The sequence below is a fragment of the Brachypodium distachyon genome, chromosome 2 (assembly GCF_000005505.3).
Source record: "Brachypodium distachyon strain Bd21 chromosome 2, Brachypodium_distachyon_v3.0, whole genome shotgun sequence".
Classification (NCBI taxonomy): domain Eukaryota; kingdom Viridiplantae; phylum Streptophyta; class Magnoliopsida; order Poales; family Poaceae; genus Brachypodium; species Brachypodium distachyon.
The window spans coordinates 39258907-39282483 of record NC_016132.3 but is presented as its reverse complement, the minus strand read 5'-3'; the positions used below and the strand labels follow the sequence as shown (position 1 = coordinate 39282483).

Sequence of the window (23577 nt, the reverse complement as noted above, 5' to 3'; positions counted from 1 at the left end):
ATTTTCATCAAGCAAATTTAGAGTAAAATTTCACTTTGTACCTCTAGAAAATCCCATTTGTGCCTTTGAATACCTCATCTAAGAGTTTTTGTTACCAGCGTATTTCCTCCGTTTCAAAATATGACGTGCCCATGCATTTTGAGATCTAACTTTGACCATCAATTACACCAACAAAATGTGAATTTCATGTTATAAAATTATACTAATAGATTCATATCTGAAAAAAAAATTCCGGTGGTATAACTTCTATAATACATAGTTCTCGTTTTGTTGGTCTAATTGATGGTTAAAGCAAGATCTTGAAATACGTGAACACATGAAATGGAGGGGTACATGTCCCATTGTACTACCTGCTTACAGTACCGACGAACTGACACGAAGGGCCCACCCGTCGGGCTGATGAGGCAAACCACGTGAACACGTATTATTATGAGTACGCTTTCTAGCTGGACCAGGCGTCCAAGTCGCTCGCGCTTGCTGCAGTGCGGCACCACCGTCCAAGATTAGGTTGGCGGCGTGGTGGCCGGCGGCGAGCGAAGACGACGAAAGCCGCGGCCGGCGTGAAGGCGACGGTGATGGAAGCCGCGGCGAGCGCGAAGGCAACAACGGCGGAAGCGGCGCCAAGCTAGGGCCCAGGCGACAGTGACTGAAGACGCCGCGAGGGCTCAGGCGACACAAGACACGGCTTGGGACTTGGGAGGCCCCATGGTGGTTCCGGCCGAGGGGAATTGGGTTTGGGAGGCGAAATGCTCGTGGCAGGAGGTTTCTGAGCTGCCCCTATAAGGTACAATAATTGAGTTGCATTCTTTTTGTTTGTTTTTCTGTAATTTGGCAAACTGTTAGTCTGAATTTTGCATTGCTGTCGCTTCCAGGGTGATGATTGCCGCGGACCAATCCAGTGGGTCGGCAGAGTGTCAGAGCAGAGAGCTGGCTGGGTGATTTCCAAGTTGTAAAAGTACCATGAGACTCTTGTGGCTGAGATGGAAATCGGCGGACTGGAAATGGAGTTGTCTAATCTGAAGAACTAGAGTACACTTGTAAGCGTATTGGAATAATGTGTGTCCAGGTGGCTTGCCTCGTCAGGTGAACCTTCTTGTCAGTTCGAGGGCAATTTGGTAAATGGGCTGCAATTGGCAACAAATTTTTTAAATGGGGTACATTGGTGACAAAACTCTTCAATGAGGTACCCACTGTCACAAATGGGATCTTTGAGGGTACAAGCTGGAATTTAGTCAACACATTAAGTTAACCCAGATGCTGAACCAAACATGTGAGGATCGATATCCATCATGATCAGACCAGATCATCTTTTGCCTTTTGCTTTAACTTACTTCCCTTTGTAAAGAAGGAGGTGATATGTGGTCATCAGATCACAGATTTTCCTCTCCGTCAAAATTCATGTTGTCTCTTTCTTATGATCTCCCTTACTTTTATACTTGTCACTGCGGCACAGATCACTCCCAATTATGTTTATCCAGTAATTGCCCTCCTGAGCATGACATGCGCAGTCCTGCATGGTTCCAGAAAAGATATATAGCGTACTTGTTTGCAACTTTATTAGGAAAAATCTGCTACCTAGCCGATAGAAACACCCAAGTATATCAAATCAATCAAGTTGGATACTAGTAAACAGCAATATCATCATCCATCGAAATGCCCAATGGGGTAATTAATTAAGCGGCGCAAGTGTTACAGATATATAAACCTCAACCACGAATCTCACAGCTCGATCAACATCAATCCTTCTTGCTTTAAAACCTTAAGCATTAATTATGCAAATTCAACTTTAGATAAAGTCCTTTGGCAGGGCATGCGCATGTCAAGTTATTCCGATTCTTCTTTGATCATGTTGGTCCCCTTTGTCCCTTTATCCTTTATCTATGAGCAAAATCTATTCCTTCCTTGTTCCTGTAACCAAGCATCACATCTTTGCTCCGGCTGATGTTTCAGTTTGTGTAAATATAAGCCATCGGATCAAACATTGCAACGCCTCGCCCTCCTCTCCTAGCCATTTGTTTCTTGCAACCAAAACTTTCGACCTTGTTCTTCAAAATTCTCTGGTGTTTTCACTTACTCTTGTGCTTTCACATCTATAGGACTAATTCAATCTGTTTAATTCTAGTTATCATTAAAAAAGGAAAAAAAATGGTGTTTCTCCCTCTTGACTGTGTTCTTCGCATATACAAAATAGTATTTGTTTCTAGTGATAAGTACGAACAAAACAAAAGATATATATGCCTGTTCCATGTCATTGTTCTTTCTTCTACATTTACAAATTAATCTTTTTTCTCTAGTATTCATTACAAAAATAAAAATAAAAGAAATATTGGTGTTTTTTCCTTCTTGATTCTTGCTCTTTCACATATATAAAACAGTCTTCTTTATTGTAATCAATACAGAAAAAAGTTGGTCTTCCACTTCAGCATTGTTCATTCACATCTGCCATACAAGTATTTTCTAGTGACTAATATTGAAAAAATAAATTTGCTTCTCTTTACTGTTGCTCGTTCAGATCCACAACTGCAATTTGTTTTTTCTTTCGTTTTCAACCAAGAAACAAAAAAATTCCCTAAAATAAGCACTGGCTTTCTCTCTTTGTTATCTAATTTGCTTGCTTCAGTAGTTACCAGTTCCTCCAAAAACACCAAAAGATTGTTGGCATTTCTGACCATCGAGATTTTTGAAGAAGATCTAATTGATAAGATCGAACATCTATCAGCATCCATATTACTCACGGTGATAAATTCAGCCAGCAGGTACTTTTTATTTATATTTGTGTTGCTATTTATTTACTTCCGAGCTACTCCCTCCGATCCTAAATTGTTGTTGAAATATTACATGTATCTAAACGCTTTTTAAGAATAGATACATCCATATTTGCGCAAATTTGAGTCAAGAATTTAGGATCAGAGGGAGTACTATATAACAATTGACAAGGGTCAATTGCTTCTGTTTTCTCAGGACCGTGAAAGGAAGCTCTATATATTGATTGAGTATTTATTGGCAGCCTTCAGTTTAAGTGTTTCTGAGTATTGCCTCCTTTGATGATCTAAGAAGCTGCGTGACATTATACTATACCAAGTTATTCATGGTTTTTTAAGTTTCTCAAAGATCATACATAGCTGAGAGGTACATATACATTGATACATGAACGTTGATGGTTAGTTAACATTATTTCCTACTAAACAGTAGTGGTCTTGATGTTTAGCACGTCACATGAATAAATTTTAGATTGGAGAAGTAGTAGAGGATGACTCCAACCATAAAAGTTTAAATTTTGGTGCAAACCTGTATATCAACGTGGTGTGTTTGAGTAATAAAAATGCAATAAGATTCATGAGTTTATCATCTTTCTCGACCAGTTATATATACCCTGTGATTAGGAAACACATCTGTATTGGTGTATGTACTTGGCGGTGTGTATTACGTAATGCTCGAGAACTACGACGTTATATTTTTTATTTCAGTCCTTGCTTTGTTTAGGAGTATCTATTATTAAGGCCAGACTGTATTTTCTTATCCTTCCCATGGTCCTCTGTGCAACAAGTCGTGGAGTTCTACTGTCTGGTTTACACACCATATATTCAAAACAAAACATGTTTGTGTGAAACGATCATGTGATTCTTTTGTTGATAATTAATTCACATGATTTATTTATTTCAGGTTAATTTTGTGGAAACTAAAAGTTTGGTACACTACTGAAAATAAGTCATGGCGCCATCTAGTTTTGAGCGGACAATATGGCTTAAGAATCAGAGAGATAAAGACTTTTGGTATGATTCATAACCTCCTAATTTACACTCCTTCCTTAATATATACATAGTGCATTTTTGTAGTATTTATCCATATGTGTTTTCTTAACAACCTTATAATGATTATTTTACTACTTAATAGTTCTTCACAATTCACTTTTGGTACATAAATCTATATCTAAGAGTATATCCATAAAGGTAGAGTCAGTACTGAATTTCCACGTCACCTAGAGTCGACATGATTTGTCAGCATTAAATTCAATGGTGTAAAACAGTAACAAGATTGATTCTTAATCTACTCTTGGCTAAAAGTCCGAGCCAGTCCTCTTCTCTCTCATTTCTCCCTCCTCTACATAAGCAATTTTCAAATAAGAGTCAGCTAAGAGTCAACTTTTGTGGATGTCCTAATCCCAAACATCTCTCTACCTTAGAATCAGGGTGTATTCACATGATGTCCCATCTTGAGGTCCCTAGCTTGGTCCCTACCATCAAAACATTCCTATATTTCCTGCAACAATCAAAGGCCACAATAAATAGTTGAAACAAATTTTGGCATTCTGCAACACATATCTTATCACACTAGCGGCCAATGGGGAGAACTCTTTTACAAGTAGTTAAGAGTTAATTTTGGCATGATTCTCTTTTGGAGGTCAATCTAGTATGTCGATACACGAAATATTTATAGTCGTTTGTTTTCTTGCCTTGCAAACAAAATAGGAGAGACTGGTTGATAGTAACTAAGCTCGAGTCTATTTCATGTAATGCAAGCACCAACATGATCGAGTTACAGAGTTGGATAGACGTTTATCGCAGTCTAGTCGATCGTTTGACAAGATAACCACTATTACTTGCTAGTAGTAATTAATTTTTTTTCTGTGACCAGGCTGAATGAAGATCGCTGGCCGTATCTATTTCTTAACGTACCAGGTAGTTATGTGTGTTGGAGCGTTGGTGTGGGACCCATGGCTTCATTCACACGTGCTATATCAATCAGGGCTGTGGAGAAAATACATCAGCTCCATGGGCCTTTCAAACACGTGATAAAGGTGGATCTGGACCCGGCATTCATGAGCATAAAGTACCAGTTGGCCATCGCTGCGGCAAAGGAGCTAGGCCTGCTGGACGAAGAATACAACAGGATCAAAGAAGAGTATGAAGTGCTGCGATACTACTCCTACGAGGGCAATACTTACGAGTTGGAGAATTACGCGCGGGAGAGACTACTCCCTCGGATCGGCAGTCAGTTGTCATCCGAGAAGTACATGCTGGTTGTCGAGAACCTCCAGTGGCCAATTGAGACTAGCAGTTTTTCTGAGGATGTCGGGCTTCCTCCGCCTACCTGGGCAGAATCTCGATTGTTCATCTCGGTTACTTCTCAAGATGCCTACAACAGGAGCCGGCGGAAGTTAATGGAACAAGCTATATACATTAACAATGAGCAGGTTATGATGCTTACCCTCTGTTCACTGCATCACTCGGCCGAACACATATTCAACATGATCCATCAAGAAAGGAAGGAGTACTGGCATCACATAGCCATCAATTGCTTCCACTATGCTATGTTGATCTTTACCAAACATTCACAGGTAGTGCCTGTTACCTCAGACGAGCTCATCCACCACTGGGCTGCCCATGGAATCCTCCCTCACGTCTCCATCAAGGAAGAAGCAAACATGCATATATCCATCAGCAAACATGCCTATATGCATCAGGTTGGAATGGTCATCCTTGAAGCGTTTGAGAAATACTCTTTGTTGCAGCTGCCTTATTCTCCTGCGAATGACCCTGATGGAGCCACCGGTACTGCTGTGCAATTCTTTGCATACCATGGCCTCGTTGCAGAATGCATCACATTAGATGAACTCCTTGATAACAAGAAAAATTGGATCTCCTTCGTTGATGACCATGGATGGCATGTGAGCCGAGAATGGTTGAGCCAAGAGAAACCCAGGGGCCCGACTTCACTTATTCTAAGAGGCTGCTCACAACAATCACCCATACTGTCCAAGCTGGACCATTTCTTGCTCGAACTATGTTTTCTCCGTGTTCTTGATCTCTCCTACACTCCACTAAAGTCACTCCCTTCTACCATCGGTTCTCTACTGAACCTTTGGTTGCTTTCACTCAGGGGCTGCCATCATCTTAAAACTCTTTCCACTTCATCCACAACTAGTGCCACAGAGTCATCAACAAATGCCAGTTCATATTCACCATTGTCCACTCTATACCTGCTCCAAATTCTTGATATGAATGGAGTTCCGTTTTCCCATCTGCCACAAGATCTCGGCAACCAAAAGAGCAATTTGATATATCTTGACATGTCCTTTTCAGAAATAACTATTTTTCCTCCCAATTTTTTCCAAGGCATGTCAAATCTAGAAGAGCTTATCCTTGTCAACTGCTCTAAACTTGTGGAGTTATCTCCTTCCATGGTCGCGCTATCCAGTCTAACAACCCTTGAGGTCACTGGGACTCAAATAAGATACTTCCCCCAGAAGATATTTGAAGAAATGCAGAACCTTCAGTCACTGAAGCTCATTGACAACAAGAAATTGATTTCACTCACAGGGTCAATCTCCATGGTCCTACCCACTGTAGGATTGGACTCATTCATGGTGGAAGAAAACAAATTGGAAGGGCATCCTACCCTTGTATCCTTCATCTTGATCCGCGCACCTCACATAAGGCGATTATCCTTGCGTGGATGTAGAAAACTTGAGGCCGTCGAGCTCAAGAATCTTGATGCTTTGGAGGAGCTTGATTTGTCAGCTACAGCTATCAAGGATCTCTCTAGCGATATCCCTAATCTCCCCCTGCTTAGGAGATTGCTCCTCGCCGGTGTCCCTTCTCTGAGACGATTTCCTTGGCATATGCTGGAGCGACTCCCAAATGTGTTTTATTTGGATCACTGCACAGATGGAATTGGTAAACACTCTGATCAGATTTGTTCTCAACTGTGTGTTACTGACTTTAGGTTCTTTTGCACGTTCAATTATAGTGTTGCACATTTAGTAAGGGATGGACGGTTTTTCCAATCTTTCTTTGTTCAAGCCGCACCATGCATTACAAATACTAGCAAGCAGCTGCAAGATGAAGAAGCCATGGTCGATACCAAGTTGCAGGAGTTGTTGCAGAAGCAATCAACATATGTGGATGTATATAGAAGCTGTTATATACAGGAAGTTGCAATTGCATCACCGATTACCGTTCCCCTTCACCGAACTGAGCGCCATGTGGAGATCACAGGGATGCAATCGGTACTTAAAGATTTGGGATATCTTCTATATGTCACCAAATCAATATCAGTAACATGTGATAGTTCTATCAAGTATTTTGATTGCTCTCGCTATGTCGGCGAGCTGGAAGAATGTGAGCTTCGTTGGTGCCATAAAATGGAAGAAGTTTTCAATGGTCACACACAAGGCTTAAAAAATCTACGGAATGTGCATGTCCGTAACCTGAAAAGTCTAGTTTGCCTCTTTTCAAATTACAGTTGTAATGCCTTAAGTTCACTAGCGCACCTGCACTTGGAAGATTGCCCAAGATTGAAGCACGTGGTGGCACATGGAACAACCCTACCATGTCTCAAGACACTTGACATCTTGTTCTGCTACAACCTCAAGACAATTTTCATTCGCAATGCATATTCTCAGCAAGCTGAAGATACTTGCCAGCTACCAAGCCTGCAGAGGGTACGTCTGCAGGAGCTTCCACTGCTCCAGCACTTCCACGACAGCGATACCACCTTTACAGCACCGATGTGGAAGGAGCTCCATGTCCGGGGCTGCTGGAGCCTCCAACTTCTTCCGCGCCTAGATGTCCAGCAGGCCGAGAAGGTGAAGGTGAGCGGCGAGAGGAGGTGGTGGAGCAAGCTCCAGTGGAGCCCACTCTCGCGCCGTGACAGCTATAACCCCAAGCTTCCACCGAAGTTTGCCTCCTTGGACGAGCGCGCCGTGATGACCAGCTACCTCAGGTGAATCAACTCAAGCTCAACACATCCATGCTGCTATCCATCAGTTGGTATATATGTTATTTCACTTGAGCAGCATACTCCTCTGTTCATCGACCTTTGATCACGGAGTACCTTCCTCTTCCTAAACACCTGCCTTGTTAACAGGATATATTCCACCATACATCCATACCATATATGTCAAATACCACTGTGCCCCATCACTTGCCTGATTTCCTCCATCCAGTCAACTATCATTGTATTTGTATCCTTTGTCTCCATCCCCTGCCTCCATACATAAATGCCGTCTAAATAATTTCCCATTTCCAGTTCTCTATGTGACTTCTTCTGAACTAGTACCTGTGTGTGAATGTGTGTGTATACATACACAATCTCAAAATAAAAGGTTAGGTTCCCAGCCATCCGGTGACAAATTAACCATTGTGTGTCGTGTGAAATCAAGTCCGTCCCCAGAGTGTCATCTCTTGTACGTTTGGTGTGATCATCTATATATGTAAGATATTTATTTAATTTGTTTGTGTGGATCATGAGATGAGAACTATATATTCTCAAGTGTGGTTTGTAATGTTAACAGCTAGCTGAGCTGTGCATTTGATTCGTTGTACGATTTGCTTGACTGAAGAAGTACTGAACTGCGTGTTGTAGCAGCAAGATGTACTACTTCCTCCTGCCGGTATTACTTGTTGAAATATTATATGTATCTAGACGTTTTTAAACAAAGATACATCCATATTTTGACAAATTTAAGACAAGTAGTAGGGGTCTGAGGGAGTACTGATCTTCTGAGTTAGTTTGAGCCAGGTTTTAAAATTAATTCTGTCCGGATTGTCTGGGCGTAGGTGTTAGCACTTAATTAGCAGATCGAGACTTATCTGCAAATATAGATCTCGAATGTGAAGAGAGCGCCTACATGGAAGATATGATCAACTCCAGTACATACAGCTGCTGCTTGATCATCTGTCCACTGTCAAAATCTTGATTAGGTTAATCATTCCAGCTTGTGGCATACAGGAGGGCTGGTTAATTAGCTGCTCCCTCTTGATGTGATTAGTTCAAATTTGCAATAAAACACGGATTCTAAAACATAAATCGTACAGTACGTGGCCAGCACCACCTCAGTAGCAAGACGGAGCTCTCGATGAAGACGAAGAGGGAGAAAAATGAAATCGTAGTAAGCACTTGGACAGAAGGAATCGATCGAGCTCGTTATCAGTGGCCTGCATATATGTAGAGACTTTTCTCTTAGAAAATAGTACCAGCTTGGCTACCATCTGTCACCTCGAAATTTAACTAATAACTACCAGAAAAGAAAAATTCTAAACCATTTGTTCGATAGATCGAGCTACAGTAATTCATGAAACCTCCTAACAAAAATTTCCAAGAGGAGGCTAAATTAAACACACCAACTACTCAAAAGTGATGACGAACATTTAATCCATGATCAGCAGGTGACCTGGACCGTGAGCTCGCCGGACACGCCGGCGGCGACAAGAAACTCCTCCGTGTGCCGCACCGTGCACGACTCCTTCCCCACGCACGCCTTCTTGAGGGCCTCCAACGCCTTCTCTGACTCGCACCCGCCTTCGTACGCGCCGCCGCACCTGCCACGTGTCACGCCGACGCTCGCCACGTCGACGCTCGAGATGGTCCTCCCGTGCCCGCCGCACGCCAGCGCCACGTCATCGCCCACCTGGACGCCCTCCACGCAGGCCGCTCCCACGCCCACCGTCTTGAAAGCCGCCGCCGACGGGTCACCCCCAGCCTCCTCGAACAGAACAAGGCCTTAAGGAACGACCTCGGCACGTGGTAGAACCGCTGGGCGGGCTCCCCGCACCCCGAGAGGCACCGGACCCCGCCCCCTTCCGCCTTGAAGGTGCCTCTGTAGTCGCACTGCCATGTCGGACGCCACGTAGGACGGCCAGTACCGTCCCAGGTTGTGTCCGTTGACCCACGCCACGCCTTTCCCGAGCCCGAGGAGGTCCGCCACCACGGGCTCGGACCCTGCCGGGGCCGAGAACGTGGCCTTGTACCACGTGAAAGGGCGGTGCACCGGGATAGTGCCATTCAGGCTCTGCCACTGCTGCCTGGTGTCGTCGCCGTCGAGGTGGATGGATCGGTACTCGCCGGCGAGCCCGGATTTGTAGGACCATGAGGAGTTGGAGAGGTCCATGGCCGTGGTGTTGGATGTCGTCTTGATCAGCTTCACCGGGCCGCCCACTATGCCCGCCGGCATCATCTCGAACAACGCTCCGTAGTTCTGCTCAGATTACGTAACTAAGTAAGACCCAAATTTTACTCTATTATTTATTGATGGCAAATCAAGATACCTGAGAGTTCCAAATAAGAAAATTAAATGGAGAAGAAATTAAGCAAGAGTCAATTAGCACCTTGAGGCCAATGGTGGCGCTGAGGAGGGAGATGTAGTTCTTGCCGGAGTGTAGCTTCACCGGCGTCTCCAGCTGGAAGACGAAGCCGCCATTTGGCGAGTGGTGTTTCCCTGTCATAAACAAATCAAACCAAATTAATGTGCAAAGCAAAAGCCAAAAAAGAAAATAAAAAGAAAAGGGCTGCGGCTAATTACTCACCAACGAGCTTTCCATTGACGAAAGCGTAAAGCTCGTGCCCCGTCGTGTTCACGTGCAGCTTGTAGCTCGCCTCACCCTTATGCTCAAAGCTACACACACACCATTTTCATTCCATTTGTCAGAAACGCATTAATTTCCCCCAAATTAACATAGATCAGACCATGAATTTGATTGAATTTAGATGGTGATCATTCAGATGCTTAATAATTTGATTACCTTGTTCTGTACCAGAGATAATCGCTCTCGTCGGCGGACGTGGTGATCTGCTCCAGCAGCTCGTTCTTCCTGAAGCTGCCCTTCTCGTCCGTCATGAAGGGCGCCAGGTTCTCCGGCATCCACGACCACATCGGCTGCTGCTGCCCCGCCGCGGTCGTCGTCTCCGGCAGCTGATGTGGCTTCTTGGCCATGACGGACGTCTGCGTCTTGATCCTGGCGGTGTTGTAGGCGACGGCCTTGCAGCCCGGCAGGATGCTGACGGACCACGCCGGCACGATGACGTGGGTGGCTCCGTCGTCGAGCGTCACGTTCACGTCCCTGTCCTCGAACTTGTTGCTGATGAAGCACGCTGACGTGGACGATGATGTTGCTGAGGTGGAGGATGAGTTGTCCAGCGTGTACTTTGTCCCAGGTTTACTACTAGTTAATTAAACCTGGGAGAGGATGATGGGGCCTCCCTGGCCGGCGAACAACTTGGCCTCCTTGAGCTTGGCGACGATGAGGCTCGTGAATGTCTCCATTTTTTTTTCGAAAGGGTCGTTGTGCATCCGGAACTGCATGCCCGAGATGTCACGCAGCCAAGCCGGCAGACCTCTGTGCGTGCATGCATGCATGATAATTAAGTATCAAATTAATTTGATTTCTAATACAGTATATATTTCTAATTTGATTTTTTTAATAGACATGCTACTAATTAACAGACCCGTAGTTCCATTCGCCGCAGATGTAGGGGCCGATGCGGAGGATGGCGTATGTTGTACTTGCCCTCGAAGTTGTACTATACACAAATTGCAAACAATCGATATCATCATTTAGACAGAGTTTAAAATTCATACTCTCCTCTATCCAACAAAGGATGTCTCAACTTTAAATGCATCTATAGACTAAGTCATGTCTACATACATCCAAATTTTAACAAACTTGAGACATTTTTTGTTGGACGGAGGGAGTATATAGATTCAACATGTTAAGTACCTGGCGCTTGCGTGGCTCGTGGCCGTTCCAGAAGACGTAGGTCTCGATGGCGTCCAGCCCGCCTTCCTTGGCTTTCCTGATTAGCTCAGGCCACATCTCTGGGGTGCTCCTCGGGTAGTGGATGGACCCCGAGACGATGATGCGCCGCTCGCCGTCGATGACCAGCGCCCGGTTGTTGTGGCTGATCTCGGTGCCGCCGGCGCCGAGGACGACGGCGGCGGCGGCTAACAGCAGCAGCGGCAGAATGCGATCCATGGCAGCTGGGATGAAGTGAAATGAAGTCGGTGAGAAGAGTGGACTAGCAGCTGGTGGCGCATATTTGTAGGAGAATTAAATGGATGCTTCTAGCTTAATTGTTCTCATCTTGGGTTGGATGGATAAAGTCTCTCGGCCTCCGATCCTTGTGCATGCATCCTCATCCCTTCCATCCGAACCGGCCGGCCAGCGATCGCACATATATCAGCCGTCGCTTTTTTGGAGCCGAAATTGCTGCTTTTTTTTTTGAGCCGAAATTGCTGCTTCTTAATATGGGCCGCAACCGAGCCCTCCACCTTCTTCGATCCAAGGAAAGGTTGCTGGGCCAGTGGGCCTTCCCTTGGAGGATGCAACAAGTCAGGCCCACTGAGTTCTCCCACCTCCACGGCACCGCCGCTCAACAAGTCTCTACATGTAATGGAGAGGGAAGAAGAATTTTAATGTCTGTTTATGACGATTAATTTGGGCGACCTGTTGTTATGTTCAGACAGGTACTCAGGTCATGTGGCTCAAGATAGGGAGAGGAGGGATCGCCGTTGCCGGAGAGAGAACCAACCTGCGAGAGATGTTTCTTCAGGAACCCCAATGGTTATGATTTATGAATTGCTCTGTGGGTGAACATCAATCTGTCAGATTATTCGATCACATTGTTGATTTGTTGTTAGTTTCTTGTTTGCTAAAGTTTAAAAGCAAAGGCAAAAGAAGAAGGGTATATATAAGACTTCTTGGATGACGAGTCGTCGTGCATTACCATGGAGTAGCTTCTTCTTTATAAACAGGGCAGAAATTAAGACAGAGCTTTATGACAAATCTGATGATGGGTCGCTTCTTCTTTATAAACATGACTTCAATCATGCTGGAATGGATATCTTCACACAATAATTATTTTGTTGATGAAACAACGCGGACTGAGTCAAACTCATAATTACAAAATCATACTTTGTAATTAAATCGTGGGTTCTTATCTCACGCCCAACACCAACATTACATATCTTATTACAACTCAAGTGGCACAAACACACACAGAAGATACAAGAGCTGATACTCTGATGAGACAAACTTAATTTCACACAGCCAACAGTGGTCAAGTGACTGGAACCTGACCTTTTATTTGGAGACAGTAGAATTCACACAAGTATTTGGAAGCTCTTTTTAACGACATTCATGTATGGAGGACAGGGAATGGACACAAGGGTGAATTTAGATGACATGTAGGTTATGAATGCACTGAGATGGACACAACAACGGCAGTTGGCATATATACAGTACGGAGGTATGGTGGAACACTGTTAACAAGGGCAGGTGTTTAGGAAGGTACTTTGGTGAACGGTCGCTGAACAGAGGATAAATATGCCGCTCGAGTGAAATCACATACCAAATGATGGATAGCAGCATGGAAGTGCTGATGAGCTTGAGTTGATTGATCATCTGAGGAAGCTGGTCATCACGGCCCGCTCGTCGAAGGAGGCAAACTTCGGTGGAAGCTTGGGCTCGTAGCTGTTGCGGCGAGAGGGTGAGTCCCAGTGCAGCTTGTCCCACCACCTCCTCTCGCCGCTCACCTTCACCTTCTCCGGTTGATCTTGTAGGCGAGGGAGACGTCGGAGGCTCCAGCAACCCCGGACGTGGAGCTCGTTCCACATCGGTGCTGTTAAGGTGGCGTCGTTGTAGTGGAAGTGCTGGAGCAGTGGCAGCTCCTGGAGTCGTATCCTTTGCAGGCTTCGTAGCTGGCAAGTATCTTCTTGTGTACCATATTCGTAGTGGGTGAAAATTGTCCTGAGGTTGTAGCAGAACAGGATGTCAAGCGTCTTGAGACATGGTAGTCTTGTTCCACGTGGCACCACGTGCTCCAATCTTGGGCAGTCTTCCAAATGCAGGTGTGCTAGTGAACTGAAGTACATCAAATTGTCACAGAAGGTAACAAGACTTTTGAGGCTACAAATGTGCATACTCCGTAGATTTGTCATGTGTATAGTAAAAACTACTCCTATCTTACAGCACCAACGAAGCTCACATTCTTCTAGCTCAGCAAAATCGCTCAAGTAACCCAATGTATTGATTGAACTATCATCTGATATTGATATTGATTTGGTAACACTAAGAAGATACCGTAAACCACCGAGTGCCGAGTGCATCGTCCTTTTGATCTCCACGTGGCGCTTAGTATGGTGAAGGGGAACTGTAATTGCTGGCAAAATTGCAATTCCATCTGCATAACAGTTGGTATATACATCCACATATGTTGATTTCTTCTGCACCAACACCCACAACTTGCTATCAAGCATGCCTTCTTCATCATGTTGTCGCCTGCTACTTGTAAGGCATGGTTCGACTCGGACATAGAAAGATTGGAAAAACCGTCCGCCTCTTACTAAACCCACAGAAGTTTTCACAGAAGCTATGGAAGAACCTGGGATCACTAACACGTATCCGGGCAACATGGTCAGAGTGATTACCATTTCCTTCTATGCAGTGATCCAAGTAGAAGACATCTGGGAGTCGCCCCAGCATATGCCAAGGGAAACGCCTGAGAGAAGGAACACCCACGAGGATTAATCGCCTAAGATGAGGAACATTTGGGATGCCGGCAAGGAGCTCCTTGATAGCTGTAGCAGACAAATCAAGATCCTCCAAAGCATCAAGATTCTTGAACTTGACAGACTCAAGTTTTCTACATCCACGCAAAGACAAGCGTCTTATGTGAGGTGCGCGGATCAAGATGAAGGATGTTAGGGTAGGATGCCCTTCCAATTTTATTTCTTCCACCATGGACGACTCATATCCTTCAATATGTAGACCAATCAATCCCTGGGCCCTAGAGATTGACTCTAGGAGCGAAAACAGTTTCTTGTTGTCAATTAGCTTGAGGGATTGAAGCTTCTGCATTTCATCAAATATCTTCTTGGGGAAGTATTTTATTTGAGTGCCAGCGATCTCAAGGGTTGTTAAGCTGGATAGTGCAACCATGGAAGGAGGCAACTCCACAAGCTTGGAGCAGTTGACAAGGACCAGCTCTTCCAGATTTGACATGCCTTGGAAAAAATTGGGAGGGAAACTAGTTACTTGTGAATAGGACATGTCAAGGAATATCAAATTGCTCTTTTGGTTGGCCACATCTTGTGTCAGATGAGAAAAAGGAACTCCATTCATATCAAGAATTTCAAGCTGGTATAGAGTGGACAATGGGGAATTTGAACTGGTAGTATTTGTTGATGAAAGAGTTTCCAGGTCATGGCATCCTCTGAGTGAAAGCAACCTAAGGTACAGTAGAGAACCGACGGAAGAAGGGAGTGATTTTAGTGGAGTATATGAGAGATCAAGAATACGAAGAAAACAGAGTTTGAGCAAGAAATGGTCTAGCTTGGAGAATATGAGAGACTGTTGTGAACAACCTCTTAGAATAAGTGCAGTCGCGCCCCTGTTTTCCTTCGGGCTCAACCATTCTCGGCTTACATGCCATCCATGGTCATCGACGAAGGTGATCCAATTTTTCTTGTTCTCAAAGAGTGCATCAACTGTGATGTCTTCTGTGATGAGACCATGGTATGAAAAGAATTGTGCAGCAGTACCGGTGGCTCGATCAGCATTATTCGCAGGGGAATAAGGTAGCCGCAACAAAGAGTATTTCTGAAACGCTTCAAGGATGATTCTTCCAACTCTATGCATATAGGCACACCTGCTGCTGTAGGTGCAGTTGCCGGTTTCTTCTTCTTCTCCATTGATGGGCATGCGAGGGAGGATGCCTTGGGCAGCCCACTGGTGGATGAGCTCATCCGAGGTAACAGGCACTACCGGTGAATGTTTGGTAAAGATCAGCGTTGCATAGTGAAAGCAAAGGAGGGCTATGTGATGCCAATATTCCTTATTTTCTTGACGGGTCATGTTGAATATGTGCTCGGCCGAGTGATGCAGTGAATACAGGGCAAGCACCACAACCACAGCATGCACATGAATGGATATAACTTGATCGCCAGATGACTTGCTCCGTTTGCCTGCATATTTAGTGATTGTCGAGATGAACCAATGAGAATTTTCCCAACTAGGCGGAGGAAGCCTGACATCCCTTGTAAAATTGCTGGGCTCAATCCACCAACGGAGATTTTTGACTACCAGCAAGTATTTCTCGGTTGATAACTTCCTGCTAATCCAAGGAACTATTTTATCCTTCACGTAATGCTCCAAATTATAAGAGGCAAGGTCATTGCTACCGTAGGAGTAGTACTGAACGGCTTCGTACTCTTGTTTGAGCCTGTTGTATTCTTGGTCAAGCAGCCCGAGCTCCTTGGCTGCAGCGATGGCCAGCTGGTGCTTGATACTTGTGATGCCACCTCCATCTGCCGTGGGCATGGGTGACGGCTTCAAATCCACCTTTATCACGTGTTTGAAGGGTCCAAACTCTTCACTTAGTCCCTCGACAACCCTGACTGTTATGGCCTCTGTGAATGAAGCCATGGGACCCACCCCAGAACTCCAGGATACATTGCTGCCACTCGGATTGAAATTAACATCTGGACAGCGGTCTCGATTCAGCCTGACCAAAGAAGAAAATTACCCTCTCCATTCCATAATATAATAAAGCGCGTAAATGTGCATGAGATCAGCCTAAAATTTTAATCACTCAATAGATGCAAAAATAAACAGAATTAACATGCATGTGAGAATAATATTAGTGTACTTGTATTGCAAAATACTATGTCATGTTTTATTTTACTGATTTTGTAAGCATATAGTTTATGTGAGAATCATAGGCAAAGTTGTGGATTGGAGACCATGAAAAGTAGATCACGTATTATTGGTGAACGGATGGAGTAATTACTACTCCTCCATTTCACAAGCCATATTATGATATACATAATATGAGGCACGCAGGCATACCTAAATTCTCAATTTGATTTATTAAATATGTATGTTTCTTAACAAAAAATACACCATTAGATTCGTTATCGAAAGAACTTTCTAATTATTTAATTTATATTTAGTTAACTAAGTTGACAATCTAGGAATGCATGCGTGCCTCATATTATGGAACGGAGGGAGTATTAAGACAAGAATCGGATCAACAAGTACTCTGTTAGTATATATGCACTTTATGTGATATCAAAGTTATTTCATTGAACTTTTGTATTGAAAAAAGTGCATACTTATATTAATATAATGAACAATGGTTTTCTAAACCCGGTTGTATTGAAATCGCTGACCTATTGACGTGGCAGCGGTGCGTGGGAGGGGATTTCGCCGTCGCCGCGCATGTGAGGTAGTTTTTGTCAATGCATTGCTCAAGCCTCAGAAGTGTGCACCATGCGTGCACAGCTTGCAACCGCTGGTGCATGTACTAGTGTCAGGTGTTACATCGTCAGTAATTTTACATCGCGCGCCGATTGCACAGAATAGCTATTACTATGGATCATATCAAACTCTTCTCTTAACGAATATATAATATGACTCTATTATGAAACAAAGGGAATACTAGCAAGGAATGGTGATTACATGGCAAGCAATAGTAGTCATATATCCAGCAATTTAACGGCTCGATCAGGTTGGTGCTTGCATGAAATAAAACCAATGAGCTTGATTGATTGTACCGCCAAATATCAGGTGAAAACCACCATTTCAGTGCAAACTTCATGAAAACCATGTTTAGAAGTTTCAAAAAATTCTTAAAATACAGTATATTTGGAGGTGTGATGTTCTACAAACCTACAAAATTTCAAGTTGAAACTCAAATACTTTTGAAAGAAACAAAAAAGAGAAATATGCAAATGAATAGTGTCAAACAGTGAAGCACCATTGTTCATGCTGAATTTGTTTTTTTGTTGCCGCCAAATGTAATTGAGTTTGGACTTGAAATTTTACACACAGATAAAACATCACCTCTTCAACATATGTAATTTCTCGATAATTTTTTTGAACTTTGTACGATGGTTTTCACGGAGTTTTCACCCTAGAGGTGATTTTCACCAGATACACCACCTATTAATTAAGGGGAGTATAAATTAGGAAGTTAATAATCATATATCAGAAGTCTTTATCTCTCAGACCCTTAAGCCACCTCTCCCGTTCAAAATCAGCCCATTGTTCCCATGAAGTCTCCTCATAATACATGAATTATTCTCAGTAGTGTACCAAACTTTTAGTTTTTCCACAAAATTAATCTGCAAGAAATAAATGATGTGAATTAGTCATCACCAAAGGAATCACCTGATTGTTTGCACAAACATGGAAATTTTTTGACATATATAGTACGTGTAAACCATATAGTAGGAGTCCATGGCTTTTTAGCACAAGGACCTTGGGAGGATAAGAAAATACAGTCTGGTCCTAGGAAGAGATATTAAACAAAGCAAGAGGACTGAAAGAACATATCACACCCTTGTTCTCGAGCATTACGTCCTCTTGAAGATTAATATTGATGGTTTATGCACAAGTGGATGAGCTGCTCTCTGGTTGTGGTGATGGTTGCCCTTATGGCCCCAACGACGCCGATTTTGAAAAGGAAAAGAAGGACAGCCGCTATGGCTTTGATTTCTCGAGTGGCATTCCAGGGATAGGAAGTGGAGACTCCAAATCTGAGCTCTTGAAATTTGTCATCGGGGAGTATTTGCAGGGATGAAGAAAAAGAGATCCTTTTTTTAATAACGAGCGGGAGATAGTCATTAGGAGATTGAGGGTTCTTATTTCATTACTTAAAGGAACCACATATATGCAGATGTGTTTTTAAAATAGCATCTAGATACACCCATACAGATGTGTTTCCTATTTCACGTGCTATATAAAACTGCTAGAGAAGGATGATAAATATTCATGAATCTTATTGCATTTTCATTACTTAAAGGAACCACATATATGCAGTGGTTTGCACCGCGAAATTTAAACTTTTATTGTTGGAATCATCCTCTAGACCTCTACAACTTCACCAATCTAAAATTTATTCATGCGACATGCATGCATGCATGCAAAACATCGAGACCACTACTGTATAGTAGAAATAATATAGATTAACCATCGATGTTCATGTATCAATGTATACCTCTCAGCTATGTATGACCTCTGAGAAACTTCCAAAACCAGGAATAACTTGGTATAGTATAATCTATAATGTCACGCGGCTTCTAATTAGATCACCAAACGAAGTAATTAATACTCAGCAACACTTAAAACGAAGGCTTCCATAAATTAATCGATCAATATATGTATATCGCTTCCTTTCATGATCCTGAAAAAAGAAAAGCAATTGACCTTGTCAATTTTTATATAGCACGAAAGTAAATAAATAACAACAAAATATATATAAAAAGTAACTTCTGGATGAATTTATTGCTGAATGTAATGCGGATGTCAATAGATGATCGATCTTACCAATTAGATTTACTTGAAAAGTCTGGATGGTGGAAAAAGTCAACAATCTTTTTGGTGTTTTTTGAGGAATTGGTAACTACGGAAGTAAGCAAGTTAGATAAAAACAAAGAGAAAAAAATAGGAAGTCTAGATGTGACTAGAAGACAATATAACAAAGAGAAAAAGCTAGCCAACTCTTGTATTTAGGGATTATATTTTTGTTTCTTGGTTGAAAACTGAAAAAAGAAACAAATTGTAGTTGTTGCTCTCAACGAGCAACAATAAAGAGCAGCAAAAAATGAGTTTTTTTTCTTTCAATTTTGGTCACTAGAAAAGAGTTGTGTTGCAGATGTGAATGAACAATGTCGAAGTAGAAGACCAACTTTTTTTGTCTTGATTACTATAAAATTAGACTGTTCTATATATGCGAAAGAACAAGAATCAAGAAGGCAAAACACCAATATTTTTTGTTTGTTTTCTTTTTTGTAATGAAGACTGTAGAAAAAAATTTAATTTGTAAATGTAGAAGAAAGAACAAATGACATGGAACATGAAAATATTTTTTTTGTTTTGTTCGTACTTATCACTAGAAACAAATACTATTTTGTATATGCGAACAACAACAATCAAGATGGAGAAACACCATTTTTTCCTTTTTTTTAATAATGACTAGAATAAAACAGATTGAATTAATCCTATAGATGTGAATGCAGAAGAGTAAGTGAAAACACCTAGGAATTTTGAAGAACAAGATCGAAAGTTTTTGTTGCAAGGAAACAAATGGCAAGGACAGAAGGGCGAGACGTTGCAGTGTTTGCAGCGGTTGCTTATATATACACAAACTGAGACATCAGCCAGAGCAAAGAAGTGATACTTTGGTTACAGCAAAAGCAAGGAATACATTTTGCTCACAGATGAAGGGTAAAGGAACAAAGCAGATCAAGATGATCAAAGAAGAGAAGGGATGGGTGGCGGTGTTATCATCAGAGATGCTGCTGGACACTTTATTGCTGGCCTGAGCTCTAAGTATAAAATGGTCCGGGAACCTCTCCTCTCTGAGCTCCTAGCAGCAAGAGAAGGTGTGTTGTTGGCAAGAAAAATGGGTCTGTTGTACGTCATTCTGGAGTTGGACTGTGCGGAGGCAGTCCTAAAGCTTAATAAGACGGAGCTGGACAGATCTGTCTACGGAGGGTTGTTTCAGGAGATTAAAATGCTTTGTTCTCTCTTCATGGAATGTAAAGTTGTGTGGTGTTGTAGAAATGCGAATGTTTGTGCGCATGTATTAGCAAAGGCTGGTTGTACTCGCATGAGCGATGAAGTATATGGGAGGGCAATCCCCCTGATGTATTAGAGTATGTACTAGGTAAAGACATGGGGTTGCAGTGAATGAATTTCCAGCCTTTTCTCAAAAAAAAAGAGAAGGGATAACTCGCCATGTGCATATGCTTGCCAAAAGGTCTTTAACTAAAGTTGAATTCGCATGATGCGTATGGTTTAACGACAAGAAGGATTAATCCTTGTTTCTTGATTGAACTGTGCGATTCAAGGTTGAGGCTTATATATCTGCAACCCTCGCCCTGCTTAATTAATTAATGACCCTGTTAGGCATTGCTGCCGTAGATGATAATATTCCTGTCTAGTTTCAACTCGATTCATTTTTCTATCCGCTGTAGGTAGAAGATTTTTCTTTTCCTAATAAAGTACATGAGGACTGTATGCCATGCATTAAGATAGAAAAGATGCAACATGTGAGAGGCCAATTACTGGATAACACAATTGGGAGTGATCTTTGCCGCAGTGACAAGTATAAACGGAAAGGGAGATCATGATAAAGAAACAATATGACATTTGACGGAGAGGCAAATCTGTGATGTGCTGACCACGCGTCACCTCCTCCTTTACAAAGGAAAGTAAATTAAAGCCAAAGGCAAAAGATCATCTGGTGTGACAATGATTTTTATTCTTATAGTGGACTGCGTGTTGTTATTCTCAGCGGTGAGCTCTTAATTGGCTTGAGCTTTTGTCTTTCCTGTGGAAATGCACATATTTTTAGTAAAACCGGTTACCGGTGCATCTTTCTTACCGAGCACAGAACAAAACCAGAGTATTTCTTTCCACTTGCAAACTGCTGTTTGGATACACGAGTGGTTCCAGAACTAGCCCGTCACATTCACAGATGATACGCTTGCAGCTATCCTGGATTAGCGAGCTGAAAGTTGAACCAAGTGAGCTCAGATCCAAACTATGAAATGAAAGCGCGAGAGAGGAACTGATGCGGGGAAGAGAGAATGGGGAAGGGGCGCACCAAAAACAAGGACGGCCGGAGATGGCCAGGCTTGGTGGACGGCCGGAAATGGAGATTCGGAGGGCAGCGGCGGAGATGGCCGCCGCATCTCTGTGAGGTTCTCTGTCACCATTTCTGCTCCGTAAACTGTTCTGACGGCCCACCAGGCCACAAACAAGTCTGGGCTTGGACTTCTGTATCTGGACACACATGACACGAGCAGAGGAAACAGAGTGTTCTAAAAAAAAAAGAGGCAGAGGAAACAGAGCAGAATGCCCCTAACCTTGGTTTTTTAAATAGCGTTTAAGCAATTTTTCTCGTCATGCCGCTATTCTCGCTATTAGCCCGCTAAATGGCACTAAACGCTATTTGCTATACCGTCGCTAAATGATTTCGCGTCCAAAATCCAAATAGTATCATGCCGGCCTAAAGTCCAGCCTCAAAATCTCTTGTCTCAGTCTCTCAGACCTAAACGGCTCCACCATGAGGATAGAGGCAGTAAATCCTATAGCTCATGACTGGCAGCAGGAGCGACTCCAATACTTCAATTATGCTTCAAATCTATGTTTACGTCATTTGACTTGATCTTGTAAATGATTGAGAACTTTTTAGTATGTTGTTATGCTGAAACTTTTAATTTTGGGCTATATTTGATTCGTTCATTTTGCAAAACGTTATTTGAAATAGCGCGCGCTATAGCACGCTATAGCGTCTATAGTATATGAAGGAGACCGGCGCTAAATGTCATAGCGCGCTATTTAAAACTATGCCCCTAACTGAAGAATACAGCAATTGTCAATTCTTCTTCTGGACCAAAAAAAAAGGAACAATTGCAAACTTGTACACGCATATATCTACAGGCCACTTGCAACAGGCTGCAAGCCGACTTGCACAGGAAACACACCATGTGCACCAGGTTTAAGCCAACGTTTCGCTCCTTTTATTCATTGATGTTACACCAGGAAATGCATCGTTTGTGCGAAAAATGCTGACATCCAGCACTTATATCATCTCCTTTGATTCGTACTTATCAAGTACTACCTCCGTTCCTAAATTCTCGACATGGTTTAAGTTCAAATTTGAAATAAAACGACGACAAGAATTTAGGAACAGAGGGAGTAGCTTCTTCTTCATAAACAGGGCAGAAATTAAGGCCGAGCTTATGACAAATCTGATGATGAGTCGCTTCTTCTTTATAAACATGACGCCAATCATATTGAAATGAATACGTTCACACAAGAATTATTTTTTGACGAAAGAACATGGTCTGAATCAAACACATAATTACAAACCATACTTGATAACTAAATCGTAGGTTCTTATCTCACGCTCAACACCAACATTACATACTACCTTCCTTCCATAATTCTTATCTCAAATTTGCCCAAAAATGGATATATCTATTCCTAAAAAGCGTCTAGATGCATGTAATATTTCGACAAAAATTATGGAACGGAGGGAGTAACTTATTTGCAACTCAAGTGGCACAAACACACACACACACACACATGAGACAAACTTAATTTCACACAGCGAACAGTTGTTCAAGTAACTGGAACCTGACCTTTTATTTGGAGACAGTTGAATTCACACAAGTAGTTGGAAGCTTTTTAACGACATTCATGTATGGAGGACAGGGAATGGACACAACGGCAGTAGGCATATATATTCAGTACGGAGGTATGGTGGAACACTGTTAACAAGGCAGGTGTTTAGGAAGGTAATCTGTGGTGAACGGTCGATGAACAGAGGATAAACTATGATGCTCGAGTGAAATCACATACCAAATGATGGATAGCAGCATGGATGTGCTGATGAGCTTGAGTTGATTGATCATCTCAGGTAGCTGGTCATCACGGCCCGCTCGTCGAAGGACGCAAACTTCGGTGGAAGCTTGGGCTCGTAGCTGTTTCGGCGAGAGGGTGAGTCCCAGTGCAGCTTGTCCCACCACCTCCTCTCGCCGCTCACCTTCACCTTCTCGGCCGGCTGGACATCTAGGCATGGGAGACGTTGGAGGCTCCAGCATCCCCGGACGTGGAGCTTCTTCCACATAGGTGCTGTTAACGTGACATCCTTGTCATGAAAGTGCTGGAGCAGTGGTAGCTCCTGGAGATGTACCCTTTGCAGGCTTGGTAGCTGGCAAGTATCTGCAGCTTGCCGACCAAAGGGGTTGTGCATGAAAATTGTCTTGAGGTTGTAGCAGAACAA

The 23577-nt window shown here is 42.9% G+C and overlaps 1 protein-coding gene, 1 long non-coding RNA gene, 1 other non-coding gene and 1 pseudogene across 5 annotated transcripts; 1 reads left to right on the top strand and 3 right to left on the bottom strand.

Annotated features, from left to right (window-relative positions):
- Window positions 1–199: 199 nt before the first annotated feature.
- LOC100824488 lies at window positions 200–8375 on the top strand. Of its 2 annotated transcripts, XM_010233554.3 has the most exons (5): window positions 200–784; window positions 873–2756; window positions 2962–3129; window positions 3664–3773; window positions 4636–8375. In XM_010233554.3, exons 4-5 carry the CDS (start codon window positions 3712–3714, stop codon window positions 7727–7729), a joined length of 3156 nt encoding a protein of 1051 aa, XP_010231856.1. In that variant the 5' UTR covers window positions 200–784; window positions 873–2756; window positions 2962–3129; window positions 3664–3711; the 3' UTR covers window positions 7730–8375. The 2 variants fall into 2 exon arrangements, with proteins under 2 accessions (XP_010231856.1, XP_010231857.1); XM_010233555.3 differs by lacking the exon at window positions 2962–3129.
- Window positions 3777–5345, bottom strand: LOC112271127. Of its 2 annotated transcripts, none has more exons than XR_002964019.1 (4): window positions 5209–5345; window positions 4946–5136; window positions 4677–4870; window positions 3777–4260 (listed from the first exon to the last, which is right to left on the bottom strand). It is a non-coding gene; the product is annotated as an uncharacterized LOC112271127 (long non-coding RNA). The 2 variants fall into 2 exon arrangements; XR_002964018.1 differs by having other exon boundaries at window positions 3946–4260; window positions 4677–4867.
- Window positions 8376–8908: 533 nt separating the features above from the next.
- Window positions 8909–11935, bottom strand: LOC100824179 (annotated as a pseudogene).
- A 694-nt stretch (window positions 11936–12629) lies between these two features.
- Window positions 12630–23466, bottom strand: LOC106866253. Its single transcript, XR_002963550.1, has 6 exons — window positions 23154–23466; window positions 21391–21569; window positions 19107–21294; window positions 18778–18963; window positions 16949–17902; window positions 12630–16281 (listed from the first exon to the last, which is right to left on the bottom strand). It is a non-coding gene; the product is annotated as an uncharacterized LOC106866253 (transcript).
- Window positions 23467–23577: the final 111 nt, after the last annotated feature.